Source organism: Colletes latitarsis, chromosome 2 (genome assembly GCF_051014445.1).
Source record: "Colletes latitarsis isolate SP2378_abdomen chromosome 2, iyColLati1, whole genome shotgun sequence".
In the NCBI taxonomy this organism is placed as follows: domain Eukaryota; kingdom Metazoa; phylum Arthropoda; class Insecta; order Hymenoptera; family Colletidae; genus Colletes; species Colletes latitarsis.
In genome coordinates this window covers 4185981-4201739 of record NC_135135.1, presented here as the reverse complement: position 1 = coordinate 4201739, position 15759 = coordinate 4185981, and the positions used below count along the sequence as shown (strand labels likewise).

Genomic DNA, 15759 nt, shown 5'->3' with positions numbered 1-15759 from the left:
GCTCAAAAACGATATGTGGAAACTGTTTACACTTAATGAAAATTATAAATGGATCGACTCGCTGCAGCATCTCGTATCAAATTATGTACTACGCGCGAAAGCATCGAACTATCGGTATGCAGCCAATTGACGTTATACCAACAAATGCAGTTAAGCTCTTAACAACTGTTGGAAAATTCCGACATCCCCTTTTTCTCCTATAAATACAGCCCAGCGGCCGAGACTCGAAGGCCTGTTTGGCTATGACAGGCCCTAGTCTACACGGCGCCAGATCCGTCGTAAATTACGGGTGGACCCTTAAGGACTTTTCGCCAGCGTCGACACGAGCATTTTCCCAGGCCGGGAAAGGCAGTTCCTTCTGAGCTATTCACTGCGTTGCATCGTCCGGTGCTCAGCGATAACATAATATTATTATTCTAGTTTTTATTGTTTCTTACACAACGGTATATAATCACGTAAAGATTGCCGCTCCCGCATGATTCAAAGTGGGAGATGCAGTACGTGTGAGCAAATTTAAAACAATTTTTGCAAAAGGTTACACACCGAATTGGAACACTGAAATATTTACAATTGCCGAGGTGCAGAAAACTAATCCCGCAACGTATCTGTTGGAAGATGTTTATGGAAAACCAATTGTAGGAGGATTCTATGAACACGAGTGCAACAGGTTGCTAATTCTGACGTGTATCTAGTTGAAAAAGTATTGCGTAAGAAGGGGAACAGTGTGCACGTAAAATGACTAGGACTCAATAACTCGCACAATTCGTGGATTCATAAAAGTAATGTTTTGTAATATAATTATTCGTTGCTTTAATAAATATATCATATTTTAAATCATCAAAAAGCATCTAATTTCTTTTCCACGATGATGCTCGCGATATATTACAAAAATCTCTGTCCGCGGTTGCAATGTTATACGTTTTGCATTTGTTCAAGGTAATCTAAAACGCTTTTCAAAATTTGCGCTTTTCGCAGAAGAAGAACGCATGACATAAAAATTCCTCCCCCACTATGCAATACCCGCGTCGCTTGGTACACGTGATGCAACATTGCATTTTTAAGTGTTGCACAATATTTACACGAGAAATACAAACAATTTACAACTATTTTAAAACGGAATAGTATTGTGCATAAACGTAAGGCTGACAAAATCCTTCATGAATATTACGTTAAAAATTCGCCTGCGGATTGTGAGCTGTTGGTATTTGCGCTGGATAATATTTTATACGATGCTATTAATAATTAAATAAAAAAATGTATCTAATTTTGTAAAATAGGATTACATAATTTATACTCTGAATTGCGATAAAAAATTAAATATATCATTTTTTTAAATAGTCAAAGACATCTAATTTCTTTCCCCACCTCCTCTTTTATCGACCTCTGACAATTACCTCTTTCTTTTTTACTGACTTCTAATAATTAACAATCGTTGATACTAATCACCGATCAATGATACTAATTACCGACCGTCGGTAATACTTACCGCCCCCCCCCCCGCCCTCCAACGACACGCTTCCCCCTCCTCATCGCGACGGGCCCTCCATCCCGACGCATGCCCCCCACCCGGCGGACCCCCACCCCCTCGCCTGTGGGCCTCCTCCTCCGCAATCCCCTCAGAGGACCATGGCTTAGAACGCTCCTTTCTCACTTACTGTCATTCTACGATAAACGCCACAGATTGATTAGTTTTCTCTTCCAGTTTCTCCACCCTACTTTCGGTAACAACCAGAGCTATGTCATCTGCACAGCCAATAATGGCACACCCCTTTTGCAAGGGTAGACGGAACACGCCATTATAGGGCAAATGCCAAAGTATTAGCCCAATGACTAATCTCTGCGGTACACCTATAGTGACTATTTTAGAAAACCATTCATCTTCAGCAATATACCACACAGTTCTGTTCTTATATTAGTAAAACATGATTCGTATTAAATATGCTAGAAAATTTTTTTCTATGGCAGCTATTATGGATTTCCACCTAACAGTACTGAAAGCATTCTACGCGCCGTATCCACAATCCTCTTAACACGCTCCAACGCGTGTAGAGTACTGCGACCTGGCATAAAGCCGAATTAGAGTTCGGCTATGCCTTCGGGTCTAAGAACATTCATAATCCTCGTTTTAATAATCATTTCGAAAAGCTTGGCCCAGTGGCTATTCAAGCACAAGGGTCTGTAAGCCAAATCCAAAGTTGAGTCTCTACCTGGTTTACTAATTAGAACCAATTTCTGTTCCTTCCACCGACTACGGAAGATACCAGCCAGGAGACACCTATTAAAAAGGTTCTTTACTAGATTTATTCTCTAACCTACAACTAGCTTGACAGTTCTCCCAGGGATAGAGTCTTTACCCGGTGCCTTTTCGAGTTTCACATGAGAACAGGCTTCTATGATTTCGTCTCTTTCTACAGGGTTCCAATCTACAATACTAGCAGCCCATTCAGGATCGCACTCATCAAGTCCTTCGTCTCTCCTAGCGTCAGGAAATAATACGTTGACGATCTCTACCATTTTGTCTCTGGACAATGACAGAGGATCCGGTCTTGGCTTCACATTTCGTATTACGCATTTATATGGTTTACCCCATACATCATTTTCTACAAGACAGCACAGATAACGCCAAGCTTGTAACTTGCTCGTAATGATCGCTCTTTTAACCTCATTTCTTTTTTCTTTATAGATTTCACCCAGGATTAATGCATTAGGTCTTCTCTTTTTTAGGGTCCTCTGATACAAACTGCGACGATAGTTTACTTCTCTTCATAATGTAGCAATCTCATTCGACCACCAGTCTTTTGTAATATGACCTGGAGGAAATGTTCTCCTAGCCTCCATACTTGCTATACATGCTATATTAAACGCATTAAGGACTCTGCTAATTTCCTCTAGATTCAGATGCTGTTCGTTCTGCAGTACTTCCAGTGAAACATCAACAGCTTCCACGAATTTCCTCTCATCTAGCGAGTCAATTTTTCATCCGGTAATCTGAGAAACTCTAGCAACACCTACATTTTCACGAAGGTACTTAAGGTACTTAAGGATCAGATGCCGTATAAGAAGGTAATACCACACTTTTCACGAGCTTTTGCAGCACCCATGGATCTCCTGCAACTAGATCAATTTTAGATGTTTAGCCGTTTCTTTCAAAGGTGTGTTAACAAGCGCAACACCCATCCTATCAAATACACCAGAGATGGCCACACCCTTACCTCTTCTGTCCACGGCTTTTGAGCCCCAAGAAGAAGAGCGGGCATTAAAATCACCAGCGATAATGACATGATCACCTCATGCGGTCCTAGCTCGCTCTGACTCGTGTACCGCGGCGTTTAAACCTGTATCGCTCAAACCAGGTGGGTAATAACAACTAGAAGTTGTGACGCTGTTCAGTACAGTAGCTACAAAACCATATCCTGGCACGCTTTTATCTTGGGCTCAGTGCAGCCTGTTGAAACCTGTAACCCAGACTGCAACCTTACCGCTATGGCCCACCAGCCAGTTGTAAGGGCAATAAAAAGGCTCTGAAACAATGACAAGATCAACCTTCATTTCTTCCACACTCCTCGTAAGAAAATCGTGTGCAAGACGACAAGATTGAGGGTAATCTGTAAAAGTCTCATTAAACTTCTGTACATTTACCGCCCCTCCTGGCGTACTCAATTAACTCTTTTTTTTTCTTTTTTTTTGTACGTGGAGAAATCCTCATGGACACCCGCGAGCCCACCCGTAGGACGGGCGGGCGGATACTGCCGGACTCTTACCAGCTAAAACCCCACGGTGACCATCCTCAGACGCCTGGCGATGGACCAGGAACTCTAATGAGACATCACTGAGCCCCCCGCTGCGTCGTGCCTTTTCAGGCCCCTCACGGTTGGAGGCACTCCTCCAACCGCATTCCCACTCAACTGCAGGCGACTGGTCACCAGCGCCCGCGGCCCCGTGAAATGGGACTAAGCCGTCGACCGGGTGGCCACGTTGACCGCAGGACTCATCCGCAGCCAACCGGCCAACCTGCAGCTTTAGGTAAAACCCCCGGCGAATATTCCATGTCCCATTCACACACGCAAAGCATTCATACCGGTGTTTGGTCCGCGGGAGCTTTCGCTCCGACCTCCAGGATGCCATGCGGGGATTCGACCACCAGCGTTCTCAGGTTGATGACCTCATCCCCGCATCCCATCCCAGCGGCTGCCCCTATCCGCCACCTGGGAACGCGCCACGTAGGGGTTCACCTCCCCTGTCGCCTGGACAACCAAACGAGTGCGTGGACTCAATAAACTCTGGACAGTTACCAACTCCTGCAATATGGCCACTTTTATCAGAGCCTATTTCCTTTTTTGCATAAATAACAGGACAAAGGTTTTTTTAATGGCGTTTAAATATTGCGTTAGTCTGGGAAAAAAATTAATCGCGACCGCGATTCCCGTATCTGGTTGTGTACGTGACACTTTGGAAGATTAGGCTGGCGCCGAGTTCGTTCGGCGTACAGACAGTTTAAATCGTAGCCGTTTACGTGTTTTTGTACGCTGTACTCATTATACGTTAAGTTGATCGAAAAGAGATCGACAGTTGAATTCGACAGCGCCACGTCGTGTCGTGGCGACGATGGGCGACCGAGTCTTCGCCTGTCGATGCTCGACAATTTTACTAATTATTCATGAGCCCATTTCGAACGGCAGCGAATCCCCAGTTGATCTCGTTCCGTAAGAGAGTACGTGCTCCGAAAAGCTAGCATTAAACGAACTCTTCGAATAACTATTTGGACTTGTATGCACTGAATTCTCGTCGATGCTGCGACTTTTCTGTTGCCGTGCAACGCTGCCTGACGTGACCCGTCTCAAGGTAGCGCTAACACTGTGAGGGGCGCGGCGCTAGGATCTATACTTTCGCGGGGGTGGCACCACCCAACCTTGACCCTTCCGGCTGCCACTATTTGAATTTATGAAACTTTATGGAAGCTCGCGCCCTCGACATTGCCTTGGCGAGGACCACGGCCAAGTCTTGTGTTAATTCCAGGGCCACAGCTGCCGTTCTAGGCGGACGGCCGGGCCCACGGGCTTTCCCGGTGGTCTCCTTATTCTGCCGTGAGGGTCCCTTTCTGCTCGGCAGCTTTGCTGGCGAAGGGGCCTGGACCGACTTGGGACGAGGTTGGGCGAGCCTTTTTTTTCTTTTTTTTAACGTGGAGAATCCTCATGAACACCCCGAAGCCCTTAAGTAGGGGAGGGTTTCGGGGTAATGCCGGACTCTTACCGGCTAAAACCCCACGGTGATCGTCCTCCGGCACTGCGGCGGGGGTTCCAGGAACTCTATTCAGGCATCACAGAGTCCCCCGCCGCGCCTTGCCTGTCGAGGCACATCCCGGGGGGAACGACAATGTGTCCCTCCCCCCCTGATTTCTCTGCCGTAGGCGTCAGGTCACTCGACGCTCGCGGCCCCGGGTCTACCTTCGGTGCTCGGGCCCCTAGCACCGAGCACCTGCAGCCCCCAGGGGCGTCCCGTCCATCCCCCGGCCACCGACGTGGTGGCCGGAGGTAAAAGCTGACGGGCCGCCCCACCTCTTAGAGGTCCCTCAGGACCTCAGAGCTATTGGAGGGGGCGAAGTGGCGAAGGTCGCCTCGCCCTCCCTCTCCGAGCGGGATGCGCGGCCGCTCGCGCGCCCGCTCGGCGGCCTCCTTCTGTGACATGACTACCTCATAGAAGGAGGCTACCACTTGCCATGTCCTCTCGCTGGCCACCATCTTGCTAACTACTGTGGCCAGCGAGAGGTTCCTCCCTACTTCCTGCTCAAGGACACGGCGCTCATCTGCCTACGCTGGGCAGGCTGCCAGCTTGTGCTACGCCGTGTCCCGAGGGTCTCCACAATGGTGGCACACCGTCGTTGCCTCCTTCCCGATTCGACACAGGTACTCACCAAAGCAGCCATGCCCTGTGAGCATCTGTGTCATTCTATAGGACAGCCTACCCGGTTTGTCCTGTCATTGTTGCCAGTGTGGCAGGAATGCACCAACGGACCGTTGCGTGGCTCCAGCCCGAATCATCTGCTGGAACCACATGAATAGAACGGTCCGTTGGGCGCGGCGCTTCGTCGCTTCGACCGCTTGCCTCCTCTCCTCTGGCGGCCTCCCAGCCTCCTGAAGCTCCCTCGAATGCCGGAAAACCAATTGGTTTCTCCAGGCTAGGAGTTCCAAGGGCGAGAGACAAGCCAGGGTAGTCGCCGCCTCGTGGGAGATGGTGCGATACCCTCTAACAACCCGGATTGCCAGCCGACGGTTGACATGACGCAGCATGTCCGCGCTGCGCCGACTGGCATCCAGTTGCGGGGCCCAAATCGGGGCCCCGTAGAGGGTAATTGACCGCACCACCTCCACATAGAGGCGGCGGACTCCAACATCTGGCCCCCCGATATTCGGAAGAAGGCGGCCTAACGCGGCAGCCGCCTTCTCCACATGGGGGGCCAAGCGGTCGAAATGCTCGACGAAGCGCCACCGGCTGTCGAGGATCAGGCCTAGGTATTTCATGTGGGCCTTCACCTCGATGTAGGCTGTCCCAACTCAAATCCGCAGACCGGCCGGCGGCACCCCACGGGGGCTAAGTTTTTAAAAATACATGGCCTCCGTTTTCTGGGCCTCTAGACCCAACCTGCGGATTTCGGCGACGACGGTGGCCACCGCTACCTCCGCGGCGCGCGCTGTCCCTCTCCAATCCGTCCCGCTGACGAGCACCAGCGTGTCATCGGCATAACACACCAGCGCTACGTCAGCGGGCAGAGGGACCTGCAGTACCGAGTCGTACCTGATGCTTCACAGCAGGGGCCCCAAAACTGACCCCTGCGGAACACCGCGCACGACTCCCCTCCACATGTATATTCCATCCCGGCCGGTGCAACTGATCCACCTGTCGCTAAGGTAGGACCCGACTATCCTCTTCTGGTATGAGGGCATACGATGAAAGTCTAGCGCCCCCATAATCGTCTCCCAGGGTAGGGTGTTAAAGGCATTGACGATATCTAGTGATATCGCCAGAACCACCCAACCCTGGGAGGTGGCCCCCTGAGAGAGGGAACGGACCAGCTCGATGGCAGCGAGCGTGGACCCTCCCTCTCTAAAGCCGAATTGGCAGAGGGCCAAGTTGGGTCTTACGGTGGACAGGTGGTTGGAGAGGCGGGCAGCCACTATGTGTTCAAAAAGCTTGTCCGCTTCATCCAACAAACACACCGGCCGGTACGCGGAGGACGCACCTGCGGACCTTCCCGCCTTCTGGAGAAGGACCAGCCGCGCCGACTTCCAGGGCGAGGGGAATACCCCAGGTTGGGCGAGCCTTGATGGTGCTTATCCCCCACGCACCTGTTTGGTTGTGCAAGCGTCAGGAGCCTACGTGGCGCGTCTCCAGGTGGCGGATAGGGGCAACCGCAGGGATGAGGTCATCAACCTGAGAAGGCTGGTGGCTGCATCCTCGCATGACATCCCGGAGGTCGGAGCGAAAGCTCCCGTGGACCAAACACCGGTATGAATGTGTTGCGTGTGTGAATGTGTGTGTAAGTGGACTGGAGCATGGGATATTTGCCGCGGGTTTTACCTAAGGCCGCAGGTTGGCCAGTTGGCTGCGGGTGAGTCTTGCGACCGACGTGGCCACGTGGGCGAATTCTGCAGCCGACGATTTAGTCCCATATCACGAGGCCGCGGGTGCTGGTGATCAGGCACCTGAGGTTGAGTGGGAATGCGGTGGGAGAAGTGCCTCCCACCGGGAGAGGTTTGAAAAAGCACGGCGCGGCGGAGGACTCTGTGATGTCACGCTAGAGTTCCCGGTCCCTCGCCAGACGCTTGAGGTTGGTCACCGTGGGAATTTAGCCGGTAAGGTTTCCTTCGGGTTGGCCCACGAGTGTCCATGAGGATTTCTCCACGTACAAATAAAAAGGACCTGGTCGCCAAATGTGCCTGAAGGATGATCAGGCCCGAACAAACCTTTACAGGACAGGACACGGAAAGAGTAGCCAGGAAGAAAGTTCGGAGAAGCGAAAGTTGGACTTGTTTAACTTGAGATATGATATGAGGACGTGGTGGTAATATACGGTCACCACAATTCAGTGTAGTTGTTCAATAACAACTTAAAAAGTTGTTCAGAATCTTATTTTCTATAACATATGTTACAATCACCAAAATCGGAGTTAAGGTTCCCTAAAGTAAATAGTTACCAATTGAACGAAATCTTATACATTGCATACCTACCTTAACTACATTAAAAACGTATACCACAATTATTTTAGGATAATGTTGTTCGAAGCAATCTCACTCCTAAAGGGTTATTTAAGAAATAAGTATTTAGAAATTGAAAACAAGTAAAATTTATTAAAATGAAAAACCACTCTTAGCCACTACCGTACACGCTATAACAACCTTTAACAGCAAATATTTTTTAAAGATATTGTAGGATAAAGCCAGCTTCAAGAACAATGATCCTGACGAATTCTTATCAAAAACTTTATTTTACAAGAATAATTATTTCATATCGCACAAGCTTGCTCTGCATTTATCAATCGCTCTCAATGCTCTGCCTTCCCCGGTCGCTCTCTCCTAATCTCTCATATACACACACATACACACACACGCCTTAAAACAAACCTGCACGCATTCTGCATTCGTCATCGTAACCTGACAATCGATTAATTTGTTTTCCCGGTTCGAACAGCTGATTCCGACTCTGGTCATAGCAATCGATTGATTTGCTTTTCCGGTTCGAACAGCTGACTCCAGTCAATCACCTCACGCATTTACACAACAATGCACTTACATTCTCACCCCACAATATGATCTAACAGAAGAATTAATTACTACAGAAATAGATTAATACTGAGTTTTCCCACTATGTTTTTCAATAACCGTATCAATTTGTTACACAGAATCAAATGTTATATATTTGACTTAATTTTACATGACAAAATAATTGAAACATTGGTAAAACAATAACGTGCACGTTACCGCTCAATGGAAATCACAGGAAGGTAGTGGACTCTTCCATCAGGAGGGAAATGTGAAAAATCATTATTTATTTGTAACATTACCAGACGCTGTATATTAAAACGTCCACATTCGTCTTGCTTTTTTTTTATTCCCCTCTAAATTCATTTCTGCAAAATGAAATAGGTAATTATTTACTTTAGCGATTCTTTACCAATTTCGATGACCTTGAAATATGATGTGTGACGTCGCCTCCCATGCTTGCCACCAGAGGGGTCGCGCTCTCACAAGCGCTCGACCGACCCCTCCGTTGCTATACTATACACTCCTCGAATAATTTCCCAATGTCCCAATCGTCTAAGGCAGGGCCTGCTAGGAAGCCTTACTGATGAGTCCACTAACAGGCGCGGACGAAACGCGCCCCTTCCTTTCCTTTTCTGTCCTCCTGAAATTCTCACGAGCAGACCCACACCGCAGTGAAACAGCGCCACAGATGTGAAAGTCACTGTTATGAAGATTTTTTCTTATCCGTCGCTCGGCCTTAGTTTCCGAGATTTTTCTTCAAAAAAATCGCTGCTACTACAATGAATTCTGTCTATACGTACATGACTGTGGCAGCGTATGTATACGCGTTGAATCGCCGATTATTTATTGTTTCTATAGATACATCGAGATGACCATCAATGGATGCGTATAACGGATATGCTTAAAAACACGATTTGAATAGCCGGCCAACTAACGGCGGCCGGCATAAATAAATGCGACCCAGACCTAACTATTCTACCTAGTAATTAATATAATGGATTAGATTCAGGTTAGATTTTCTTATACCGGCCACCGCAAGGATGCCGACCACGCATTCATCTTCTATTTCAATTTTCTTTATAAATCTTATTCGATATTAGCTTGATACAATATACATTATTTGTCGTTGGTCGTCATGATTTTAATACAGAAATACCTGCATTTTTTGATACAATGGCAGACATTTTTCCAATTTCTGTTAGTAATAACAATAATAATAATAATAATAATCATTATTGTTATTATTATTATTAATTTTTGTATTATATTTTTAATTATAATTTTTTATTAATAATAATAATAATTATTATTATTATTAAGAATAAAGTTTAATATTTTATCTCCAACTCAAATTGAGGCCAATTCAGACATAAAATTATTTTTGCGAATATTTTGAAAACGAAGGACGAGCAGCGGTCACACGTATAGAGAAAAAATCTTCATAACAGTGACCTTGACAACATATTTCAAGGTCATCGAAATTGGCGAGGAATCGCTATAGTAAATAATTACCATTTATTTCAACACCTCGTCTAACGGAGGTCCGGATCACGAGGAAAAGGACGCTGGGAAAATAATCAATGCACGTTAAATTTATTTCCGCTTAGTTGATAATGCGACTAAGCCGTTTATTTTACTGTTCTGACACTTAATATATAAAAATTGAACGAAAACTATGAAAGAGAAAAACTCAGATGTCTGACAGACGTCTTGAAAAAACTTCCGGCGCTCGGTCGTCGGCCTAGCGGCTCGCATCGCGTTGTTCTGTAACAAAAAGAGACAAGATTAGGCGTTAAATACCTGACAACGTTAGTCGTATTGTCCGTCTCGTTTTATTCCGCACGCTCCTAGTTGTGCAGTCGCTGCTAAATGCAACTAAGCTAGGGGGCTGTACGTGGGCGTTCCCTTTAAATCGGGAAACGTTTGATTGCAGTTTGGGGAAGGCGAGATTCAATCTCGAGTCTTCCGTGACTGCAGGGCTTGACTGTCGTAGAAGTGGGCAACGAATGGAGGTTGTAAGGCTCCAGACGTTGCCTAATACTCGGCTCCTCACCGTCCTCGTAATGCGTACGGGCACGGTGTGGTGTAGTACTTTAACGGTGCACGTAGCGACTGACAATTAAGGTACGTACACCACAGCGCTATTTGAGCGGCGTTCTACGCCCAGTGAATACACCAAGAAGGCCCCTCGATACCTCTCATACGACCGCTGATTATAGCGATATGAGGGTGAATCGGCCTAAAGTGAACCGTAGCCACTGCTGAAATAGAAATCTCGTATGAAAATTTACGAGATTTTACAGTCTTTAATCGATTAATTTGCAAACGGATTCACGGAAGTGTTCACGGTATGAGATTGTCTCACAATCCATACCAGTACTCTACTTTTAAATACGTCGAATTAATGAGATATTTAAACACCGTCTTAAAATTTATATGTAGGAATGAGTGAGAGAGAGTGTGTGTGTGAGAGAGAGAGAGAGAATGAGCGAGTGATGTGCGCGATCGATTTCGGCACATTTGAGAGACAAATGCCTAGCGCGGCGTGACGGAAAAGAATCGGGAACGCGGTAAGTCGGAGAGTTCGAGTTCGATGCCGATAGTGTACGCGTGCAGAGCGAGCAAATACATTTTCCATATAATATAGAAACCACAAGTTGTCTCACTCAATCCCCTACATTGTATATAATATGTTTTAAAAATTTTTTACAAATAATGTGTATGTATCGGAATAATTAAAAAACTACAAGACGTATACTCATCATTATCCGTAAGCTGATTATGCTCAAAACTTAATCAGACCTTGGAACGAGAACATAAAACTTAAATGTAAAGTTTTATTGAAAATCTTTTAGTCGTTTAGTCACATATATTAACATACATACATAGGCACAAAAAAATTTCTTTTTTTTTAATAATCACAATGTGTATTTCCGCTAAAAAAAATTTAACATTTTTTTTCATTATGGTACTTTTTTTTATATCTATCTACATAAGGTCGAAAAGTAAAAATGCTGGGTCCAAATTGTCCTTAGTTTCTATCAATCATTCGAATGAGCAACATAATGGGAGTGGACCGGTCCAAAAATCGAAATGCTAATAGAATTATATTGGGGCAGTCCATGTTTGTGGAACGCGAAGAATATTGAATATAAATTAAAAAATAGAATAGATGCGTGGATGAAAATAGCGTCCACAATAAAGTGTGATGTTAGTGAAGTTGAAAGAATAATAAAAGTTATTCTGTCTCATGTTTCGAAGGGAAAAATAAAAAATTAAAAAATGCAGTTGTTGCGAGCATTAGATCTTGTTCAGACATTTTTAAAGACTGTATATTGGCATCTGTATATAGTAAAAGTCAATAATGAACTGCCCATGAATTCTAATGCCGAAACTACACTGGAGAGAACACTTCGGGAGCAGCATGCCTGAAACCCATGAACTGTTCGTATTGCTCGCAGGTAGTTCGCGAGCTATCTATCAACGAAAACAACCGCGTGTCCACACTAAAGCTCGCAAACAGTTATAACCTACATGTATTTTGAGTTCGCGAACAGTCCCTTTGATGTACCGCTTCCCAACAAACAGTATTCGCTGTTCGCTAAGGAGCTCGCTACTCACTGTTTACTGTTCACTAAAGTCTCCACACTATTCGCAAGCTGCTCATGAGCTGTTCGAGTAATCGAGTAATCGACGATTCTAATAAAGTATACTCTGATCCTTAAGTATATCTGAGCACACAAATTTTATTAAAACCTTCATTTATTTTTTTTCAAAATCTAAATACTCTTAAGACAGAAAATTAATGAATTAAAATGGAAATCCACTCTTTACCAGTACCAAGTACGCTGTAATAATCTTCAATAGCAAATATTTTTATCTTTAAATGATTTAAACAAAAGAACTAATTGTTGCAGAAGTAGATTAATAATTTCTCGATACATTTTTCAATAACTATATTCACTTATTTTGAACATACTTCATATGCATACTTTTGGGGAAAGAATAAATATTAACTTTGTATACTGATCGATGATGGTGACAATGAGCTATTTTTGAATAATTTGTCAAAAAGTTTTATTGAATATGATTTAAATATAGTAAAATAAATATATTCATTTCTTCAGAAAAGGAAACAAGCCTTTGTTCATTGAAAGTATATGCGTATCAAATTTTATAGTTAGAGCAATTTCTAGAACCATGCCATGTTAATGTAATAGTATGATATTTTCAATCACAAATGAGTGATGCAACTGTGACGTTAAACAGTAATGTGTTATAACCATAATTTAAAAATTCTTGTTTATTTGCAAGACGAGTTGTGTTTTTAGTAGATCTGACATTCCTTTTATATTTGTCTGAAAGTACACTGTTACTTCTTATATTTTATAGAATATCTAAAACTCAAACACAGTATTAACTAGACAAGCTGCACTGTTACGATTACTCATAAGTAATGATAATTAGATTTTGGTTTTTGATGGAATTCTTTATCAATTTCTGTATTAAAAATATAAATATTAATTTATTCAAAGTTTAGGCGTTCAATAATTTAATAAAAATATAATTTTTAATTTAATTTTAAATCAATAAGAAATAATTTTAAAGAAATTCATGCATACTAGTGTTTGTGTAATTTATTTATTATACCTATTTGTAACTATATATTTGGTTATTATATATTTATTTTGCTGGTTCAAAGGTATAATGTACTCCTCTTCCTGGATATTGTTTCTCTGCCTAAAATAACGCATTAACATTTTAATTATTATATATTTATAAATATCATGGTTGAAAAATGATACTTACTAGAGCTGGTTTAGAATTTGGACAAACATAAAAGATAATAAAACTGCTAATAAAAAAGACAACAAAAATAATGCTACATCTGAAATAATCATATTGCGTGCGGACACCATAAGCCCATCGATCTTCTCCCATTGCATCATATTGCCTATGCATCTGTAATATTAAATAGCTATATTTATTAATTGTATATAATATAGAAATCTAGTGTTACATTTAACTATAGTACAAATTTACAGGTTCATTAAAATTCCTTCTCAAAGCAGGGAAGTCCCAAGGATAATAGGGATCCTTAGCTTCTGCACCTATCCATGGTAAGTCTGGGTAGTCTCCACAATTGACTTCATCAATAGGACCTGCTACATATTCATGCGGATGCATATCATATTTTTCTGCAGCTTTGACTCGCTCTTCTTCTGTTTTTGGAAAACGACCTGGCATCCATTTACGCAATTGTACGGCTATAATAAAAAAAGAAAATACACAATCAATGACTATGCAACATAATATATGGAATAGATTCTTTAATTATTACGTGGTTTGGTTTTAAACAGATTTTCATATATCATATTATAATTCTTACATAATAAATAATGTTTAACCTATTAAAGCACAGTATGTAGCTTTTTGAAGGAAACATAGTACTCACGTTTTAACAATTCGGAAAATGTTTCCCAGGATTTGTCCCCATTGTGTCTTTTAATAATACAATGACAAAACTTATTTTTCGCCAATAATCGATTAGACAGATTCCCGAATTTCTTTAATACAGCAGCCATCTTCACATATCAAGTTTACGTATCGACCGTATCGTACGATTCAAGTGTTCAAGTCTATCTCTATGTATATATGTCAGTCACATAGGGTGCATATACATTAATACAACAATGCAACTCCTCGTTGTACGGAGAAAACATAAAGAAGAAAGTTTTGTTTAAAAATATACATTTTATTATACGTAGATTTAAGCACAGGAGAGGTATGTAGACAGATAATAGATGGGCAATTAATGGGACTTTATATTGCAGGAACTGAAATCCGACCACATAGCCTATCTTTTAATTTTTCCTGCAAGTATTGATGTTTTAAAGAATTAAAACTTTATTCGGAAATTTAATTTAATAAATTTAATAAATAATACATTCTAAACTTTATAACTGTGTTAATTTATTGTTTATAGTTTATAGTTTAGTACATTAAGTTAGAAGTAATATTTCTCGAAGAGCACGGTGCTTCTTAACGAAAGCTTTAAATAACAAATACCGAAAACATTTTAAACAAAATGTGCGGGTAAATATTATTTCTTAAACTACCTCTATAATATTTTGCTAAATCTATTAATGAAATAAGTAATGAAAAATGATCTGTCATATCAAATTGAACTTTTACTTTATTCTTATTACTAATTAATACTTTTCGTTCTATTGTCTACCTGACAAATTTATTTAGTAATGTCTACGTTTAAGTCGACATTTTCGTATCGTAGTGTGAAACAAAAATTACTTGGAATTGTCAAATTTTAGTTAATAAATTTTCTTTCATGATTAAAAATTCTAGCAACAGCGTTACAGAATATACCTGCTATTATTTTTGAATATTCAAGCTCTTTTGCTTTTAATAGTTGAAATTTTAAACAAAAAATGTAGAAATCAAAGAAAAAAAAATCAATTCTCTTTTATTATTAAAAGTCATATAGTATTAATTTCTTGCATACCAATTCACTGTACCAAATTATATAGTCAGTCACGAATATCTTTGTACACCCTCTAAAATAGTAATTTTAAAGAAAATAAGCAACAATTTCGTATAATATTATATTCATTTATTATTATGTATGATATTATTAATTAAACTACATAAAAATTTATTATTTGTTTTAGGAATAGTTTATACAATGTGGAAAAAACGAAATCTGTATGTCACAAAATTGTTCATACACTAAAATATGAAGGTAGTAAATCTAATAAATCTAGTAAATTTTTTAAACATAATACATGGGCTTCCCCGATAATGTTTTGTTTACGTTGTCATAACATCGTGATTCAATTGAAAGATGCCTAACAATCATTTAGCGACAATGAGTGCTTCTTGGAGAGAAACAAGCGTTGAAATGTGGGAATTAATTGTTAAATTGTATAAGGAGAAGAAATCTCTATGTGAAATTGCTAACATTATGGGCAGGAAACATTCTATT

At 42.0% G+C, this 15759-nt stretch overlaps 1 protein-coding gene across 1 annotated transcript; it reads right to left on the bottom strand.

The window, feature by feature from the left end:
• Positions 1 to 13031: 13031 nt before the first annotated feature.
• Positions 13032 to 14375, bottom strand: Nd-ashi (NADH:ubiquinone oxidoreductase subunit ASHI). The gene is made up of 4 exons (XM_076775742.1): positions 14215 to 14375; positions 13803 to 14026; positions 13569 to 13721; positions 13032 to 13499 (listed from the first exon to the last, which is right to left on the bottom strand). The coding sequence occupies exons 1-4, from the start codon at positions 14342 to 14344 to the stop codon at positions 13443 to 13445; spliced, it is 564 nt and encodes a 187-aa protein (XP_076631857.1). The 5' UTR covers positions 14345 to 14375; the 3' UTR covers positions 13032 to 13442.
• Between the last annotated feature and the right edge of the window lie 1384 nt (positions 14376 to 15759).